We start from the raw sequence: 16,860 nt of genomic DNA on the forward strand, positions 1-16,860 counted from the left end.
TATTTTACTACTGTCTAATTCATATTTTGTTAAATATCTTTACTACCTTCATCTGTTTGCTACATTATTCCTTAACTTATGCATTTTAAATAATCATTTATTGTGTTAATTTTCATAGGATGACTCTTCAAGAAGAATTGGATACACTTAAAGTACGTATATCTGTTGATAAGACAACAATACAAGAATTGAATACACGTATGGCAGAGAAGAGAGAAGGTACATTTTTTGTGTGTGAGACTAAATATTTATTATAGGCATTTTAAAATCTAGCTCTTGATGTTTTATTTTCAATTTCTTGTAAGACTCTTATCCTTGTTCCCCCTCTTTCTACTGCTTTACTTATTGATATGTGATTAACATTTTTACCTTACATGAGAAAATCAAATAGAACACCTAAAAGTCAGCTTTATAATTCATTAAAAATTCTAAAGAGATATTTGATAAGGAGAAAAGATGTTTGTTTTTCGATTCATTGATAAGGTTTTACTAGTTACATTTGTTCAGAGTTCTATAAATTATATGGTTATTGTACTCAGCATTAATAATTCATTTACATTTTTGTTTGATATTACATTTTTCTGGAACTCATTTAGTTCTCATCTGTTGTCTTGGAATCAAAATCATAGAGTTAGAAGGAAACTTGGAGATCTGCAAATCTGCCATCTTCCTGACCACTAGCCTAAAACTGTTTAGTAAAAGGAATGTATCTGTTCCAATTGAAGGGTTATTCCTTTGTTAAAATCAAGATAACTCTATTTACTATAGGACTTCAGTCCATACTGTAATACCTCATTAGACAAAAGTAAGGTTGATAGGACAGAATTTCTCCTTACTTAACTTCACTATAGCATCATTGTTACCACTGTACTTTTTAGGTATTGACAATTTATAATTAATAATTAACTTAATAATTTATACTTAACAGATTTTCATATACCACTCATCTGCCTATTGTCCCAATTACTGTTGTTGTTCCAATTGCTCTGAGTTAGGTCACTGGTGACTTGTCAAAGCCAGTGTTTGAAATCATCTCTTTTACACCACTAATTTATATCATATTTCAAGCTTATTCCTTCATTGGCTTCTGAAACATTGGTTTTCCTTTGTTTTAACTATGCTTGCCTCTATCTTCTGTTTCTTCCAGTGGAACTTCCTTCCATTTATTCCTTAACTATTGGGGTTCTCTAAGATTTTATCCTTGGTTTACTTTTCAAGAATAATAACTTTATTGTTCCTGGAAAAATTACACATACTTATAAATATTCAAGCAATAAAAAAGAATAAAAAAAGACAAAAACATCCTAATTCACAAACACTTAAAAATCAAAATTTCAATCTTAAATAATTATCAAATCAAACACCTCTTAATACTTATAAAGAAAGAAGCCTCGTTAGATAAATTGTGGGAAAATAAAACCATAATGTATGCTATTTTTAAAAAGGATATTTACATATGATTTTGTTTGGCACCAACCAAATAAAAAGAAGCAGGTGTAAACATGAAGGAACTGTTGAACTTTAGGTAACTGTCTCATTACTTCAATAAATATTAATTTCTAAAACTTCCCTCTAAGATTAAAAAGAAAGGTTCTAAAAACATTAAAGATGGAACTACTTTGTATTTTTAAAAGTATGTATTTCAATTTCAGGGCATATTAAAAATTAATTCCTTGCCATGCAAGATGAAAATAACAGTTGTTTTAAAAAAAAAAAATTTTATTTTGTTTCCCTCACATCTTGAGTCTTGTTCATTAAATAACCTTTTAATTTTATCAAAGTCTATAACTTAATATAATATATTGCAACAATGATTTCCTCAGTTTTAAAGTCTTATTTTTATATACAAAGGACTCAGTCCTCATCACATTTTTTAAAGTCATGGTCTTTCTATTCATGAGTTCTTTATTTTGATTTATTTTTTGGTTAGCCAGATATAACTGAAACTATGTTTTTTTTTTTTTCAAGAAGGAATCAAAATAGCTATATTTGTAAGAACTTAGATGTTTGAAAATATGTTTCAATAGTCTTTTTAGTCAATGAATAAATTGGGTATAATTTTATCATTTTACACTTTTTTTCTCCTCAAAACTTTCTAGATGTTACTCATTTATAGAAGAAGGTGCTGTAGAGATATATTATGGAGAGGTGTCTGGTTTTCCTTCCCCCCCTGTACCTCACTCCTTTCTTTGGATGTGACTTGCTTTTGCTATGTTAATTTTTAGTTTTTTCAACTTGATGTTCCAAAATTTAAATAGAATATGCCTTGATATAGTATGTTCTAAATCATATTTTGGATTATCCATGTAATTTGTTATTTGTCAATTAAGATCTTCTGTATTACAAGGAAATATATTTTTGCATATTCCATTTTTTTTTATACTCTAATTCAAGGATATCAGTTGTCTTTATGTTTGGTTACTTTTTGTCTGGGATTCATATCTGTTTTCTTCTAATTCTTTAATCTTTGTCTTTTTCTTCTGCGTTCAGTTTATCTAAAGACTTTTCCCTTCATTAGTAATTCAATTTTGAGGGCATCTGGGTGGCTCAGTCATTAAGCATCTGCCTTCGGCTCAGGTCATGATCCCAGGGTCCTGGGATCGAGTCCCACATTGGGCTCCCTCCTCAGGGGGAAGCCTGCTTCTCCCTCTCCCATTCCCGCTGCTTGTGTTCCTGCTCTTGCTATCTCTGTCTCTGTCAAATAAATAAATAAAATCTTTAAAAAAAAAAAAGTAATTCAATTTTGAGCTATATATATATATTCTTTCCTTTGTTCTTTCTAATACTTCTATTAAATCTATAGTCATGTTTTCTGGTTCTTTATTTATTGCTTCAACTCTTAAATTCCCACTTTTTTCCTTTGTATATCTTACTGATTTTCTGAGCTCATATTTTATTAAATTCAGGTTTTTGGCAAGTTCTTTTCTTTCTTTGATTGTGTTTTCTTCCAAACTGGGTTTTAAATCTTTATTTTGTTAAATGTTCATTTCACCCCACCTACTAGAGAGTGTTTCTTGTTCTGGAAGGAGTGATCCCAGAGATTTAAAATGATATTTGGCTTTACATATAACCAACCTGGTGGTTCTTATCTTTACTAAGAACCTTTTCTGCTGCTCTTCATTCCTTCCTATAGATCCAAATTTACATTTGGTGTCATTTTCTATTTTCCTAAAGGACTCCCTTTAATATTTATATAGTGCACATCTGCTGGTGATGGATTCTTTCAGCTTTTATATACCTATAAAAGAAGTCTTTATTTTGTCTTCATTTTTGAAGGATATTTTCACTGAGTATAGAATTCTGTATTGGCAGGTTTTTTTTTTCTTTTGATACTTAAATAATTTGCTCCACTATCTTCTGACTTAAAATGCTTCCAGTGAGGGCTCCTGTGTTTGTCAGTTGGTTAAGCGACTGCCTTCGGCTCAGGTCATGATTCTGGAGCCCCTGGATCGAGTCCTGCATCGGGCTCCCTGCTCGGCAGGGAGTCTGCTTCTCCCTCTGACCCTCCCCCCTCTCATGTGTTCACTCTTTCTTATTCTCTCTCTCTCAAATAAATAAATAAAATCTTTAAAAAAAAAAATGCTTCCAGTGATAATTCTCCTGTCATTCTTATCTTTTTTCAAAGATACATACATAACAAGTCATTTTTTTTGGGGGGGGGGGGACTGTGTGAATTTTGAAGGTTTTTTCCTCCAATCCTTTTAGGTCGTTCTTTTTTGGGGATTGCTTACTCACATTTATGTGCTGATCAGTACTTAGATGAAGACTTGAGGGGGGAACCTCTATAGATCTTCAGAGCTCTCCCTGTCTCTAATTTGTGTTCTCTGGCACTTTACCCTGCAAACTCACCCTTCCTTGGCCTCTTTGGACTCTGGGGTCTGTCACTGCAATTTAAGAAGATCACCAGACTCCCATTTAGTCCCCCATCTTTGTGCTGTGGCCTGGAAGCTCTCTAAGCAGTATGCAGGAGCAGTGATTGAATTCACTTCATTTGTTTCCCCTCTCTCGGGGATGGCTACCTTCCATTGTCTTATGCCCAGTGTCTGAGAACCATTTTTCATCTATTTTCTCTAGTTTTAGTTGTTCCACATGGACAGGTAAATCTGGTGCCTCTGGTACTTACTTTTATTGTCATTGAACATGTTTTCCCTGATTAAAATCCCAAGTCTATATGAATAGTAACCTTCTTCCATGTACCAGATATATTTTTTTTATTTCTTGCCACCTATATTCCCCTGGCTATTTTTACAAGGATTTCGAAAGTTATGCATGTTTTTAGAAAAAACTCATTACCTTTCCTCTCAAATCAGTTCTGTCTCCTCTAACTTCCCACATAAGCACCTTAAGCCCCTACCACACTAAATTCCTCTTTACTGAAAATTGCAATTCATAGTGTAGTGAATCTCCTACAATCCCATAATATCTCTGTTAGGAGCTCAACTGAGCTGGAGAGAGCTGAGCTGCCAGGTGTCCACGTAACTGATTTAAGATAATAAGCCAAAATGAAAGTAACAGTCAAGCCTTTAATCACTTACTATGTAAACAAGAGGCTAAAGTGGAGAAAGTGCCAACTCGCTCTGTTCTGTCTTCCCCCTGGAACTGCACATCAGTTGAGGATCAGATGGATCAGCACAGACAGAGATGTTGTCTTACAGCCGAAGGAGCCCTGAGCTAAAGTCTCCTGCATTTTTACTTACCTGGGTCTTAGGGGAGAAAGAAGGGGAGGGCTGGGAGAGGAAAAGTACTGTGTACTGAGTCAGATGGAAGAAAAATGTCTTCAAGGTTACCTCCACCTCAGCCACCAAATAAGGAGATCTTGGCAGAGGCACTTGAAGAAGGCCTCAGCCAAAGGGCCGCCAGTAAGGAGGTTTTCACACGGAGGCCTAGTGGAGGCATCTAGGCTAGGAACACAGATACACATAAGAATGTGGTTGGCCAGGGGGATCCTGAGCCCTTGACTATAGCTCCCTTTGGGGACCACAGTCCATTGGCCATGTACCAGGTCTGGTTGGGGAGGACAGCTTTTCCTCATGGGGCATGCCAGGTAAAGCATGTAATACCTATGATCAGGCCTGAAAAATCAATTAGAGGATTAAGTTTGGAGTAAGAATCCTCAATTTTTACCACAAATGCATGAGTATGTTCATAAAAACACTGTTTATGGTATTCTTCATTGAAAGCTGAAGGCCTGTTTATTAATAAAAGAGCAAAACAAACAAATGTGAAAACTCACAAACAACATCAAGCATATTTTTTTTTCTTTTTGTATGTGGGTATGTGGATTGGCTGAAGCAGTTCTCCTTGCTGTGGGTCATCCGGTCTAGCTCTTTTTCAGGCTACAAGTAGAGTTTACTTCGGCTCCATGTGTCTATTTCTTGGCTACAAAGGGACAATATAAACATACAGAGCCTCTTAAGCCTAGATTTGAAACTGGTGTATCGTAACTTCTATCTACATTCTTTGGCTAAAATAAGTCATTTTATCAAATACAGCTGGCAACAATTCATATGTCTTATCTGTATGAGTTTCTATGGAGGGTTAGGGGTGTATTTCAGACTTGTTAGGCCCTCACCCATAAATTTTGTAGAAGTCCTTTTGTCCAGCTGAAAGTATCTACTAAGCATCACATTATTACTTTCAGAGATTGTCAGGAACAGGCATGACAGTCATACCCAGTGGCCAGGTCTTAATGTCAATATCTTGGATTTGGCCTTTCCTGCCAGAGTGTCAGTGGTTGCTCCTTTGATATGGTGAGAAACACTTTCATTTCCAACCCTGAAAGTACTGGAACATATGTACTTCCATATGCCTGTGGCTGCTCCTTTCTGAGCTCAGTTTTTCCTCTAGAACCCAGTCAGTGGCAGCCAGTAACAATCAACTCACTCTACACTGGAACTTCCTCACTCATTGTTACAAATTTATTGGCTGCGTTTTTTGTCTTCCATGTTATGTCAGATGGCAGTTTGCCACTACATAACATGAGTCACCATTTCCTCAGCTCCTGGAGCATTCTTTGGCATCCACCACCCAGTCCCAAAATCAATGCCACATAATTTAGGTTTTTATTATAGCAGCATTCACTTATCAACTTCTGTCCCTGACGGCTTTTGCTACCGTATAAACAACCACAAAATTTCAATGACTTGCAATAATACACATTATTTTTTTGTTGATGGTTTCTGCAGATCAGCTGGAGCAAATGTGCTTCAGGCTGCAGTTCTGTTGTTTGTCTGGAGCATATTGGGCTCATATGATTCCACATGTCTCAGGCCCAGGCCCAGGCCCAGGGTGAAGGAGGCAGTGACTATCTGGGCATACTCTTTTCAAAGCAGATACTGGAAATTTCCATGGGAAGAGGAGAAATACCTGTTCTAGGTTTATAACAGGCACACTGTTATCTATACCCACATTTCTTTGGTCGGAGCAACTCAGATGGCCAAGCTCAACATCAGTGGCGTGAGGATCTATACTCCACCCATGAAGGTAGAGGAAAATGGAGTAAGCATTTGCTGACTAATAATCTACCAAAGTGTGATATCAAAGTATAAACCAAAAGCATTTGCTGTTTTTCAAGTACCTACTGCTCAAAATAATTAGTATACCAAAGCATCATATTTTCGGGTGGAATATCCTGCAACCCCTCATAATGATAATAGGTTTTTAAAAATAACTTGAGAAAATAGCTAAAAGAATTTACCAGGAAGGAAACAAGTTGCAGAAGAATTTAATTTGTTCATGTCATCTAAGAGAATTAAGAGAAAAGAAAAACATAGAAGGAAGGATAAGTGTAAACAATTGTAAATAAGCAGTGTTAAAAGTTAAAAAGTGGACAGGGAAGAACCTCCTGGGAAAGACTATAAATCACAGTGAATTTTTATAGTAAAAATAAAAGTAAGGCATTTAAAACTAAAACATTAAGAATAAATCTCCAGCAAGGTGAATCATGTGCTCACACATCCAGCATAGGACAAAAATAGAGCTGCATATTTCTAACTAGGTCCTCTTGGTTCATTTCTCAAATCCTGAGATCCTTAAATGGGAGGAGAATCAAGGGGCAGAGTGGGTTCCTTGTTCCTCTCCATCACTTGGGCCTAGCTTTATTCTTTATTAAAACCTGTGAAGGTGAGAAACTAAAGTTTTCAATAGAAAACCACAGGGGGACATGGTCAACCCGTCCACCAGTGGACTTTGTACACACCCAGGAACACAAATCAGCAATCAAATTCATTTTTAAATCAGTCTTCGGCATTTATTTTATTGGAATTATTTTGCTATTTTTAGCATTCTGTGCTCTTTGAGCATAGAAATATTTTCTTATTTTTAAGAGTAAACACTTCACTTAGAACGGTAGCAGATATTTAAATGACTTGAACAGCTGAATTGTATTTGCATATTATTTCTATATTGCTGAAAGAGTGTTGTAAATGAATTCAGCACCATGGTGTTAGGGGACTAGAAAAAGAAACTTGGGAACCAATAGATTATTACCAAGGTAAAGGTACATATTCCCCAGGTGGCAAATTCTACCTATTCTAGCTTTTATTATCCTTAGGATAGTGTTCTATTTATTTCAGGAGTACAGAAGTTTTAATTGGATATGTCATGTTTCAAAGACAAAAGAAATGCCTAATTCACTCTAACAAACTTGTTAGTCACTGTTTATACCAAGAGATTTCTACTCTACAGAGAATAATATTGTTTTCTTTTTCCTTTGTTGATAAATCAAAGTTTTACACTGACCTACAGCAGCCAAGCATACTTTAAAGCAAAATCACCTCAGTCTAACACAGATATGTATCCTTTTAGCTTTATGTATTCTTTTTTGCCCTTCTTTTGATTCTTTAAGAAATGTTGTCTCCTAAAAATAATTCAGAAAGAAAATATTAAATTTGTCACAATAATTTATTTGATTAGAAAACATTTATTTATAAGTTTTAATGTATTTAAATTTTACTAGTATTAAATGAAATTTTATGTGTTTTTTTCCTTTAATTTTGATACATTGCTTGTATATTTTTGCTTGGTTGAAAAGGTTTTGGTAGTCACAGGCATGGTCAGTATAGGAATTATTTGTAGAAACAATTTCACCTGTTATCTGGGTTTCTATGTGTTATAAAGTGACAGTTTTTCTGGAAATGTGATTTTTATGGTTTACTCTGCCCAGTACATGATCTTTTACCTGAAAAAAAAGGTGGTGGTAGGGGCTATTACAGTTTGAATCCACCCTAATTCGGCTAGTGTTTGCTTTGTTCAGCCATCACTCTGATCCTCCTGGCAGGGAACAAGATCCAGAGAATAAAACTAGTAGTGGCCGTATAGATAAGAAGGCCGCGAATTCTGCTTTTAAGGCAAAGGGGGAATAGTCTACAAAAGAATGAAAATAGGAATAAAAGTATAGCATTGTTAACCTGAAGATCTGTTGTACCTTTGAAAATCTTACACTGGAAAAAAAAAAGACACTACAAAGGTACATAATTATGTCATTGAAAATCTTGGAAAAGGTCACCATTTAGTTCCCAGCCAAATACTCAACAATAAAATAGACTAGATTATTCATAATTGAGAAACTGAGAGCCCTTTTCCTTAAAATGACAGGCCAATGTTTCAGCAGTATATGAGGTACCATAATATATTATTTATTGTCTCCCAGAACAACTCTGTAGATATGGTGAAGATGATGGGGTCAAGAAGAGTACTCCAGAGAAGAATGGGAAAGAAATGTCGGAGCAGACATTGCAGAAGGTAGTCTAATCTTTAAGATATTGAGCTGAGGAAGTTAAATCTGAATTTTAACATAAAGGATTATATTTTAAAACGAGGGCTCATGAACTTAAACCTTGTGTGAATCCTTAATTTAAATTCATAATTCAAAATCATTCGCTTGCCAAAATGGGTTAAAAAAAATCAATGTTAGTGAAATAAATGTGGAAACACTTGTGCTTCTGTTGACATAGTTTAAAAATATCTTCAAAGATGAAATGAAGAGCATGACAATGGAAATTATAAAAATTTATACTATATGTGCTTATTAGTTATAACTTAGCAGTTTAACTTTAAAATGGGACATGCTGAGACTCTGTTATACTTCAAAAAGCATATAGATTTGCAATATTTGAACTATTAAAACTGAGCATAGTTTTAGCTTCAGTGAAGTAAAATGGTAATATGTTTCTAATTTAATAAAAGTATACATGACTCATCTCATTTTAGATAGAAATTTATGCCCATATAATTTAGGATCGCTCTCCCTGTTTTAATAGAACCACTCATATAAACCCTGCAGTCACTTTACATCATACCTATAATTAATAATAAAAATTTCTTTAAAAATATTAACATCTATCTTTATAATTTTACTTAATTCATAATTTTATATATAAATACATTCTTACCATGATCCATTAAGTTGGCTTGGTTGCATTTTAGCACTTGTTATTCTTATAAAGAAAATTTTTTTTTTTTTTTTAAGATTTTATTTATTTATTTGAGAGAGAGAATGAGATAGAGAGAGAGCATGAGAGGGGGGAGGGTCAGAAGGAGAAGCAGACTCCCTGCTGAGTAGGGAGCCCGATGCGGGACTCGATCCCGGGACTCCAGGATCATGACCTGAGCCGAAGGCAGTCGCTTAACCAACTGAGCCACCCAGGCGCCCCAAGAAAATATTTTTTAAGGTATATCCTATGACTGGTTGTCATTTGCTACACTGGATACTTAGATAAAGCTGGAAATACACAAATATATAAACAAAAATATTAATATGGCTACTTATATTTCTCACATCTGTGGACTTGACTTTTAGGAAATCTAGTGACTTACAACAGATGATGTGATCACTTCTACTTCTAACACTTGCCATATGTCAAGTAACAAAGGCTGTCATCTCATTACTACTAAATAACACATATCAGGTTAGCACAATAACATACAGAGCAAGAAATGCTCACATTCCTTTATCTTAAGGTAAAACGAGTAATTGAAATAATACATGCATTATCAGCTGGAATGTCAAACAGTTTGCACTAGCTTATCTTCTTTGTTTCAGAGCAATATTTTTGTTTGCTGGGGTTTCTATAATTTTTCGCTCTATGGCTGCATAATATTGTCCTACTACCTACTACGTCCTTAGGATAGAAACCCTAAAGAAATCCATTCTTTCATTCCAACTGCCATAAATGGCTACTACCATAGTGCATCTAGAAATCCATTTTAAGTCCTGAAAAGCCAAGAGGAATTATTTGCATTGGACCATAACTATTTTGTCACTTTTTTTTAATATTAACCTAATGCAGTTGGACGAGTCATGATTTAACCTTTTTTAGTTGGGTTTCCTGATTTTAAAAGGATGTATTGTAAAACTCATTCAAAATAGGTTTAAAAGATAGCAACAGCATGAAAACAGTATTTGTTTACATAGTAGAAATAAAACATATAAAATTATTTTTTTAATAATGCATTAACATTTCACACTGTTATGGCATGAATTGAATCCTCCCCTCACCCAATTTTATTATGCCAAAGTCCTAATTCCCAGTATCTCAGAATGTGACTGTATTTGGAGATGAGGTCTTCAAAGAGTTCATTAAGTTAAAATGAGATTGTTGGGGTTTAAACTACCCACTCTGTGGTATTTTCTTATGGCAGCCCTAGCAAAGTATTACACTTTACAAAGTCAGGTGTTTTATTTCAATTTTGAAAGGAGTCATCTTTTTTGGTAAATTATTTAAATGATCAGTACTGGAGGAAAAGTATGCACTTGAGTTGATTTACAGACAAACCAAATGCCTTTAACAAATCCCTAGACTTTCCTTCTCAAATATATATTGAAATTTCCCTTTTTGTTTCTGGAGGCTTAACATCAGTTTAACAGTAATTTTTAAGAGTATACCTTGAATGACATTTTAATATATGCTATGGGCTTTCCTTTTCTCAAGTCTTTAGAAGTAGCGTCTCTGGGGACTCCTGGGTGGCTCAGTCGGTTGAGCGTCTGCGTTCAGTTCAGGTCATGATCCCAGAGTCCTGGGATTGAGCCCAGAATCCTGCTCTCTGCTCAGCGGGGAGTCTGTTTCTCCCTGTCACTCTCCCTCTGTGCTCGCTTGCTCTCTCTCTCCAATAAATAAATAAAATCTTTTTGTTTTGTTATTTGTCCTCCATTTTAAACTTAAATGCAGATAATTTTGACCAGTTTTTATGATTAAACATGGATTCACATTAGGCAGTTAACAGACTTAAACATTTTAAATGTAAAATGACTTTAAAAAGACATTTTTCTAGTGGTACATAAAATTTTCATGAGTTGCACCCAAACTTAAATGGATTTTAGTCAAAAGAAAAAGATAATGCTAATTTCCAGAATTGAAATCTCATATTCAAGATGTTTGTTACATTTGTTCATAACATGTTGATTTAATGGCTAATTCAGCAATATTTAGTGCAAGTAATTATATTCCATCTCAAGTAATTTTATTAAGTAGCTGTTGTGATTAATAATAATAGAGACAATAATGATGATGGTGATGGTGATGATAAACTGTTTAGACCTGTCTACCAGGAACTATGGTATATGATCATATTTAATAATAATAATCTGCAAGACTGTTCCCATTTCACAAATGAGGAAACTTTAAAATAAGTTAAAATAAGTTAAATATTTTACCAGGTTAAGGTAACTCGAGCCGGAAGTAAGATAGAGACCAGAACCAAATTTAATTTCTCCAAGACCACACTGTTTCTTAATATTTTTATATCACCACTGTCAAAATTAATTTAAAAAAAAAGAGGTGTAATTGCTTGTTTGCACAAAATAGATTTTAAAAAATACAGTCTATTCTACTTACTCCATCATGGAATCTAACATGCTAAAATATTTTAAAATATATATATGAAAAGTATACTGTTGTTTGCAGTGATTTAAACCACTAAGAAACTGAAGAGATTGTAAAAAAGTGATATTCCTTATTTTGTTGTATTTTTTACTAAATAGAGAATAAAATTTGGCATAGAATGATTTTGAAAAAGTAAACGGTTTTCAGTCAGAGTTCATGTGTTCTTGAAAACTGTATTTTTTGTCACATTATCCAGCTCTTCAATAAAGTATTTGCACTGTAAAGGAACAATAGAATTTCTCTTGCAAAAATACACAGAGGTCTGCAATAGTCTGGTACAAACTCTTTCATATACCTCTATTCCAGATCAAGAGTAAACCCTATAAAGACATAGGTATAACAGTAGGTGACTATTATCATACTATGGAATTGCAAATTTAAATTAGATGAGATTCTTAATATTTTTGTTGGGAAATATCCATGTCCTGAAACAGGATAACCGATTGGTGAAGTCTACTGAATTAAATGAAGGAGGTTGACCTTACAAGAATAGGGCGTGCAGAAGGATAGGTAAATCAGAAATGACTGAAAATTATATTTAGGAAACAACTTAGATATTCACTACCATAACTAAGTCCAGTAAACTGGAAAGCAATAAGAATATGCATAAGTTTCATCTTGTAGATTTCTGGAATATTTTAAGTTATTGGTTGTCAATACATCAAGTATGTTTCTCCTTTGAAGAATTGTTTTAAAAGTAAAAATGAGTCCATAAAGTGTTCCAATCATTTAGGTTTCTTGCTTGACCCCAGTTCTTTGTTCATTTCCATGTGTATCTGGGTAACTCTTCCCCATATGGCTTGTAGAATAATGTGAGGGGCACAGAATCTTGAATTTGAATCCCATTTCAAAGCAGGAAATGTTTACCTCTCTGCAGTATTTAAGTTTTCAGAGCCTCTGTTTCCTCCTCTGGGCAGATAATTATTGGCTTTACTTACTTCACATGGTTTTGAGATGATCAGAAGAGATCATGTTTATGAAACCATCTTGTAAATGGTAAACTGTACTTTCCAAACAATGGTGATAATTTATTTTTCAAGATTTCAGTTGAAATTAACTCCTCCTTGAAATTTTCATACTCATGGCTTAGAATTAATTGCTCTGTCCTTTTTGCCCAGACTTATGGCACTTAGATCCTATCCTTTATCAGATTTATTTATGCAAGTGCCTTTCTTTCCAAATAGTTTTTGAAATTTCTTAAGGTCAGAAATTGTATGTTTTCATTTCTATGTCCTACAATGTGGACAATGTTTATTGAAATAAATGAACACAATTTTGGAATAATTATAATTTTAAGCTGTTAGAGTTTTTTTCAGTAAATGTTTATTGTATAAACTAAGGACCTCATGACTACTAAAATTACATTTTTCTAATTCAGAATAAAGCAGCTTTGGTAGATTATATTTTATATGGGTAATCATTTTTTCATATGATAGTTAGATATTGAAGAAAATTGTTATTTTATTAATGAAGTTTCTCTGTGTATCTATTTTTAGACTTTGTATAAATTGCTTTTCTCTGAAAATATTTTTCACAATAAATAGACTAAATAGCCAAAGCACTTATCTCAGAAAACTCTGCAAAGTTTATTAGCATACTTAGTTCTGTATCACTTTGTGTAGAATTTTAACTTCTTTTACCATCTGTCCTTTTTTCAACAGATGTATTATTGCATTTTATAATGTATTTATCTACACCACCATAGAATTATTTAGAAATTAAGTACTTTAGATTTATTTTGTCCTTGTGCTAAGTGTGACTTTACTTTCATAAATTAGAAATGATAAAAAATATACAGCAGATTATGGTTTTGGACTTTTAAAAGAATAAATTAAACTCTTCTGTTTAGGTCATTGAATTGGAAGATCGGCTAAAATCTTTTGAGAAAGGGTCAAGAAAAATAAAAGAAGGGAATAAAAAATTAATGAAAGAAAATGACTTCCTGAAATCCCTCTTAAAACAGCAACAAGAAGATTCAGAGGGCAGAGAAAAAGAGCTAGAACAGCTACAAAGGGGGAGTAAAGAAGTAGAAAAAGATAAAGCTGAACTTCAGGTAAAAATCAGTGAGCTGGAGAGAGAAGTCACTTCCCTAAGGAGACAAGTGGCAGAAGCTAATGGATTGAGAAATGAAAATGAAGAACAGATGAATTCAATGGAGAAATTGCAGCATTCAGCAGACAAAGCTAAATCTGAGATGGCCACTACAGAAGTAAGATGTGGACAATACGATTGTAAGACAACCACGACCAAGGTTAAATTTAAAGCCGCGAAGAAAAAGTGCTCTGTGGGTCGTTACCACACTGTTCTCAATCACTCCATCAAGGTTATGAGCAATGTGTTTGAGAACCTCAGCAAGGACGGCTGGGAGGATGTGAGTGAAAGCAGGTAAAGCTCTCATTAACTTAGCTCTGTGGTGGGGACACTGTGCATATGTAAAGCACGAGCAAATGGAGATTGAATTTCAACTACTGTCGATTTGGTATTCAGAAAAAATACTGTCAGATCCTTTGAAATATCTTGGGAGGTCTTGTTCTGAGCTTATTGACTGAAATTTGCATGCAAAATTAGCCACAACTGCATGAGTATTTGAATAGGTGCCAGGAAACCCAAAAGAAGGCAATGCTTGATTTCTTCCAGTGATGCTATTTTCATGCAGTCATGAGGCTTGAAATTGACAGTTTGGCAGGTTGATTTAATTTGCTGGCCCTTTGCATATTCACCACTGACAGCTAAGGATTCCCAGGCAAGCCTACTAAGTCGGTTTAGTTATCTTGTGACATGCCAACCTGGGAGGAGAAACATTTTTCCCCCTTAATTTAGTTAGATAAATTTTGAATGACCCATTTCAGCTTGTTACCAGATGTCTACAAGCTGTTTAACATCCTTTAAATTAAGAACCATCTTCACTAATTATTTCATGTATGTATTTATGCAGTCATTGTACTAACTTTAATTGAATGGTGGTTAAAAATTAGTTCTTTAAAGTTAAAGCTCTATAAATACCTAGTCCTAAGTTATATAACGCCTAGTGAATAGCAGCAGGAAAATACTAAAAATCTATAATATTTCTTTTCCTTACCCCTGGCTATACATTCGTATACATACTTGAAGCATATCAGTAAAACCACAAAGGCAAATGGATAGTAGAACACGTCTTTTTATACCCAGGTAATAGGGAAGTTCAGTGTTGCCAGAATTGCTAACAAATTGAACAATTTTCCATAATTCTGTCTTGTTTTGTAATGGCATGTATTTTCTTTTCTTTTATTTTTCCAAGTTCTTTTTTTTTTTTTTTAAATCCCCAAAAGAGATCTGTTTTAGATTTGGGATGTCCCTGGATGGTGTAGGGGTGGAAAAGTTTTCCCTTCTTTCCTTCGAGGTTCCTTGGCTGGTCTAATAATGAAATTGATATAAGACAGATTAACAGGAGGAAAACAAGTAAGTTTAATAACACGCATCCCTTCTGTCTGCATAGGAGAGACCCAAGAAAACTGAGTAACAACCCCAAATGTCCAAAAACCATCACCTTAAATTATCATCTTCAGCTAAAGACAAAAGAAGATGGGGTCAGTTATGGGAGGTTATCAGGAAAAGTGCAGTAAATAAGGGGGAAGATTGTTATGCAGATTTAAGTCATTGTCTTCTTCATTTACAAGAATTTTTAGAGACTTAGAGTCATCCATTTCTTCCTGGTACAGGGAGGGCGTGACACACTCACAAATGGAGATTTTCCTTATACATGTAAATGTCTCTTACAAAAAGGTAACTTCTACTTGACTTTCAGAACTTGTCCTATGTTTGCAGTTTCTTAAAAATAATTCTTATGCCAAAGAGACATATTTTGGGGTGGCAAATTCTGTTCCCCTGTAATCCCACCTTTGAAATTTCCCCAAGAAGTTTCATAGTCCAGAAGCTAAGCTGATAGATTGCTCTGGATCTCAAGGAACCAGTCTCTGTCCTGAGGATAGGTCAGTTTAGTTAAACAGTTGTGTGTTATTTCAGGAGGTGGGTCTTGCAGGTGGGCTCCCAAAACTAGACCTATTTTGTTGAGAAATCAGGCATTTAAAAAGGCATTCCTATGGAAGCAAAATAAAAACAAAGGTTAATGATTAGAGCAGATTATAAACCCAGTCTGAGTCCTGAGGGCAGCCAATAGAAAGAAGACATTTCTAGAGGGAGGGGCTGAAGCATATTTTGCAGTTTGAATGAGTCTGATGATGTCATTGGTTGTTTAGGTAAACTTTCTGAGTGGCCCACACAGCAACAGGCATGAAGATTATCTAAACATGAGCTGTTGTGGTGGTTTCTCTGATGTTTATATCAAGTGACCTAGCTTCAGTTTGCGGGACTTCTGGAGAAAAGGCAGCTTTAGATATCAGTGATTCCAAGTCAAAAGTATAAACTTAGTTTGGAGAGTCATAGCCAGATATTTGAGGAAACCAGGAGAATTCAGGATTCAGTACAGTTTATAGACAAACAACAAACCGTCAAGGCAATTAATCAGAACTAGAATCTAATATCCACAAAGGCGTGTTACTGAAACATAATTATTCTTTTTCAAAGCACCCTAATTTCCGCTAAAGATAGCCAAATTAAGACTAATTTATAAAATAAGCCTAATTTCAATAAACTTGGCCTGATTATTTACATAAGTCCAGCAAAGAATAATGGTTGACCATATAGACTCTTCTTAAATCTGTTTTACTGGAATTTTTCATAAGGAGTTTCAGACTGAACTTTTTAAAGCCTCCAAGATGCCAGTCCAAGGATTTGCCCCCAGACTTGCCTGCAATAGCTATAGACTTGGGTAAATTTCTCTATTCTTGAGGTCCCCAAAATGTCCTGAGGTTTCTTCACCTGCCAAGAAGTGACCTTCCTTACCAGGTAAGGCTGCTGGGAGCCCTGTGAGCAGGGTACCAGGCTGTTTCCCAAGAAGTTTTATTGGCTTCATAAAGTCATCTTAGTTCCTGAAGGCTGT

At 34.6% G+C, this 16,860-nt stretch overlaps 1 protein-coding gene across 4 annotated transcripts in view; it reads left to right on the forward strand.

Annotated features, from left to right (window-relative positions):
- CNTLN (centlein) overlaps positions 1–16,860 on the forward strand; it is a 296,669-nt gene that overhangs the window by 198,239 nt on the left and 81,570 nt on the right. For all 4 annotated transcript variants that reach the window (XM_078061243.1, XM_078061240.1, XM_078061241.1 and 1 more), the window contains 3 exons: positions 119–219; positions 8,651–8,742; positions 13,732–14,267. In XM_078061243.1, coding sequence (XP_077917369.1) covers positions 119–219; positions 8,651–8,742; positions 13,732–14,267 — 729 coding nt within the window. The remainder of the gene's footprint in view (positions 1–118; positions 220–8,650; positions 8,743–13,731; positions 14,268–16,860) is intronic.

Source organism: Halichoerus grypus, chromosome 14, assembly GCF_964656455.1.
Source record: "Halichoerus grypus chromosome 14, mHalGry1.hap1.1, whole genome shotgun sequence".
Lineage (NCBI taxonomy): Eukaryota > Metazoa > Chordata > Mammalia > Carnivora > Phocidae > Halichoerus > Halichoerus grypus.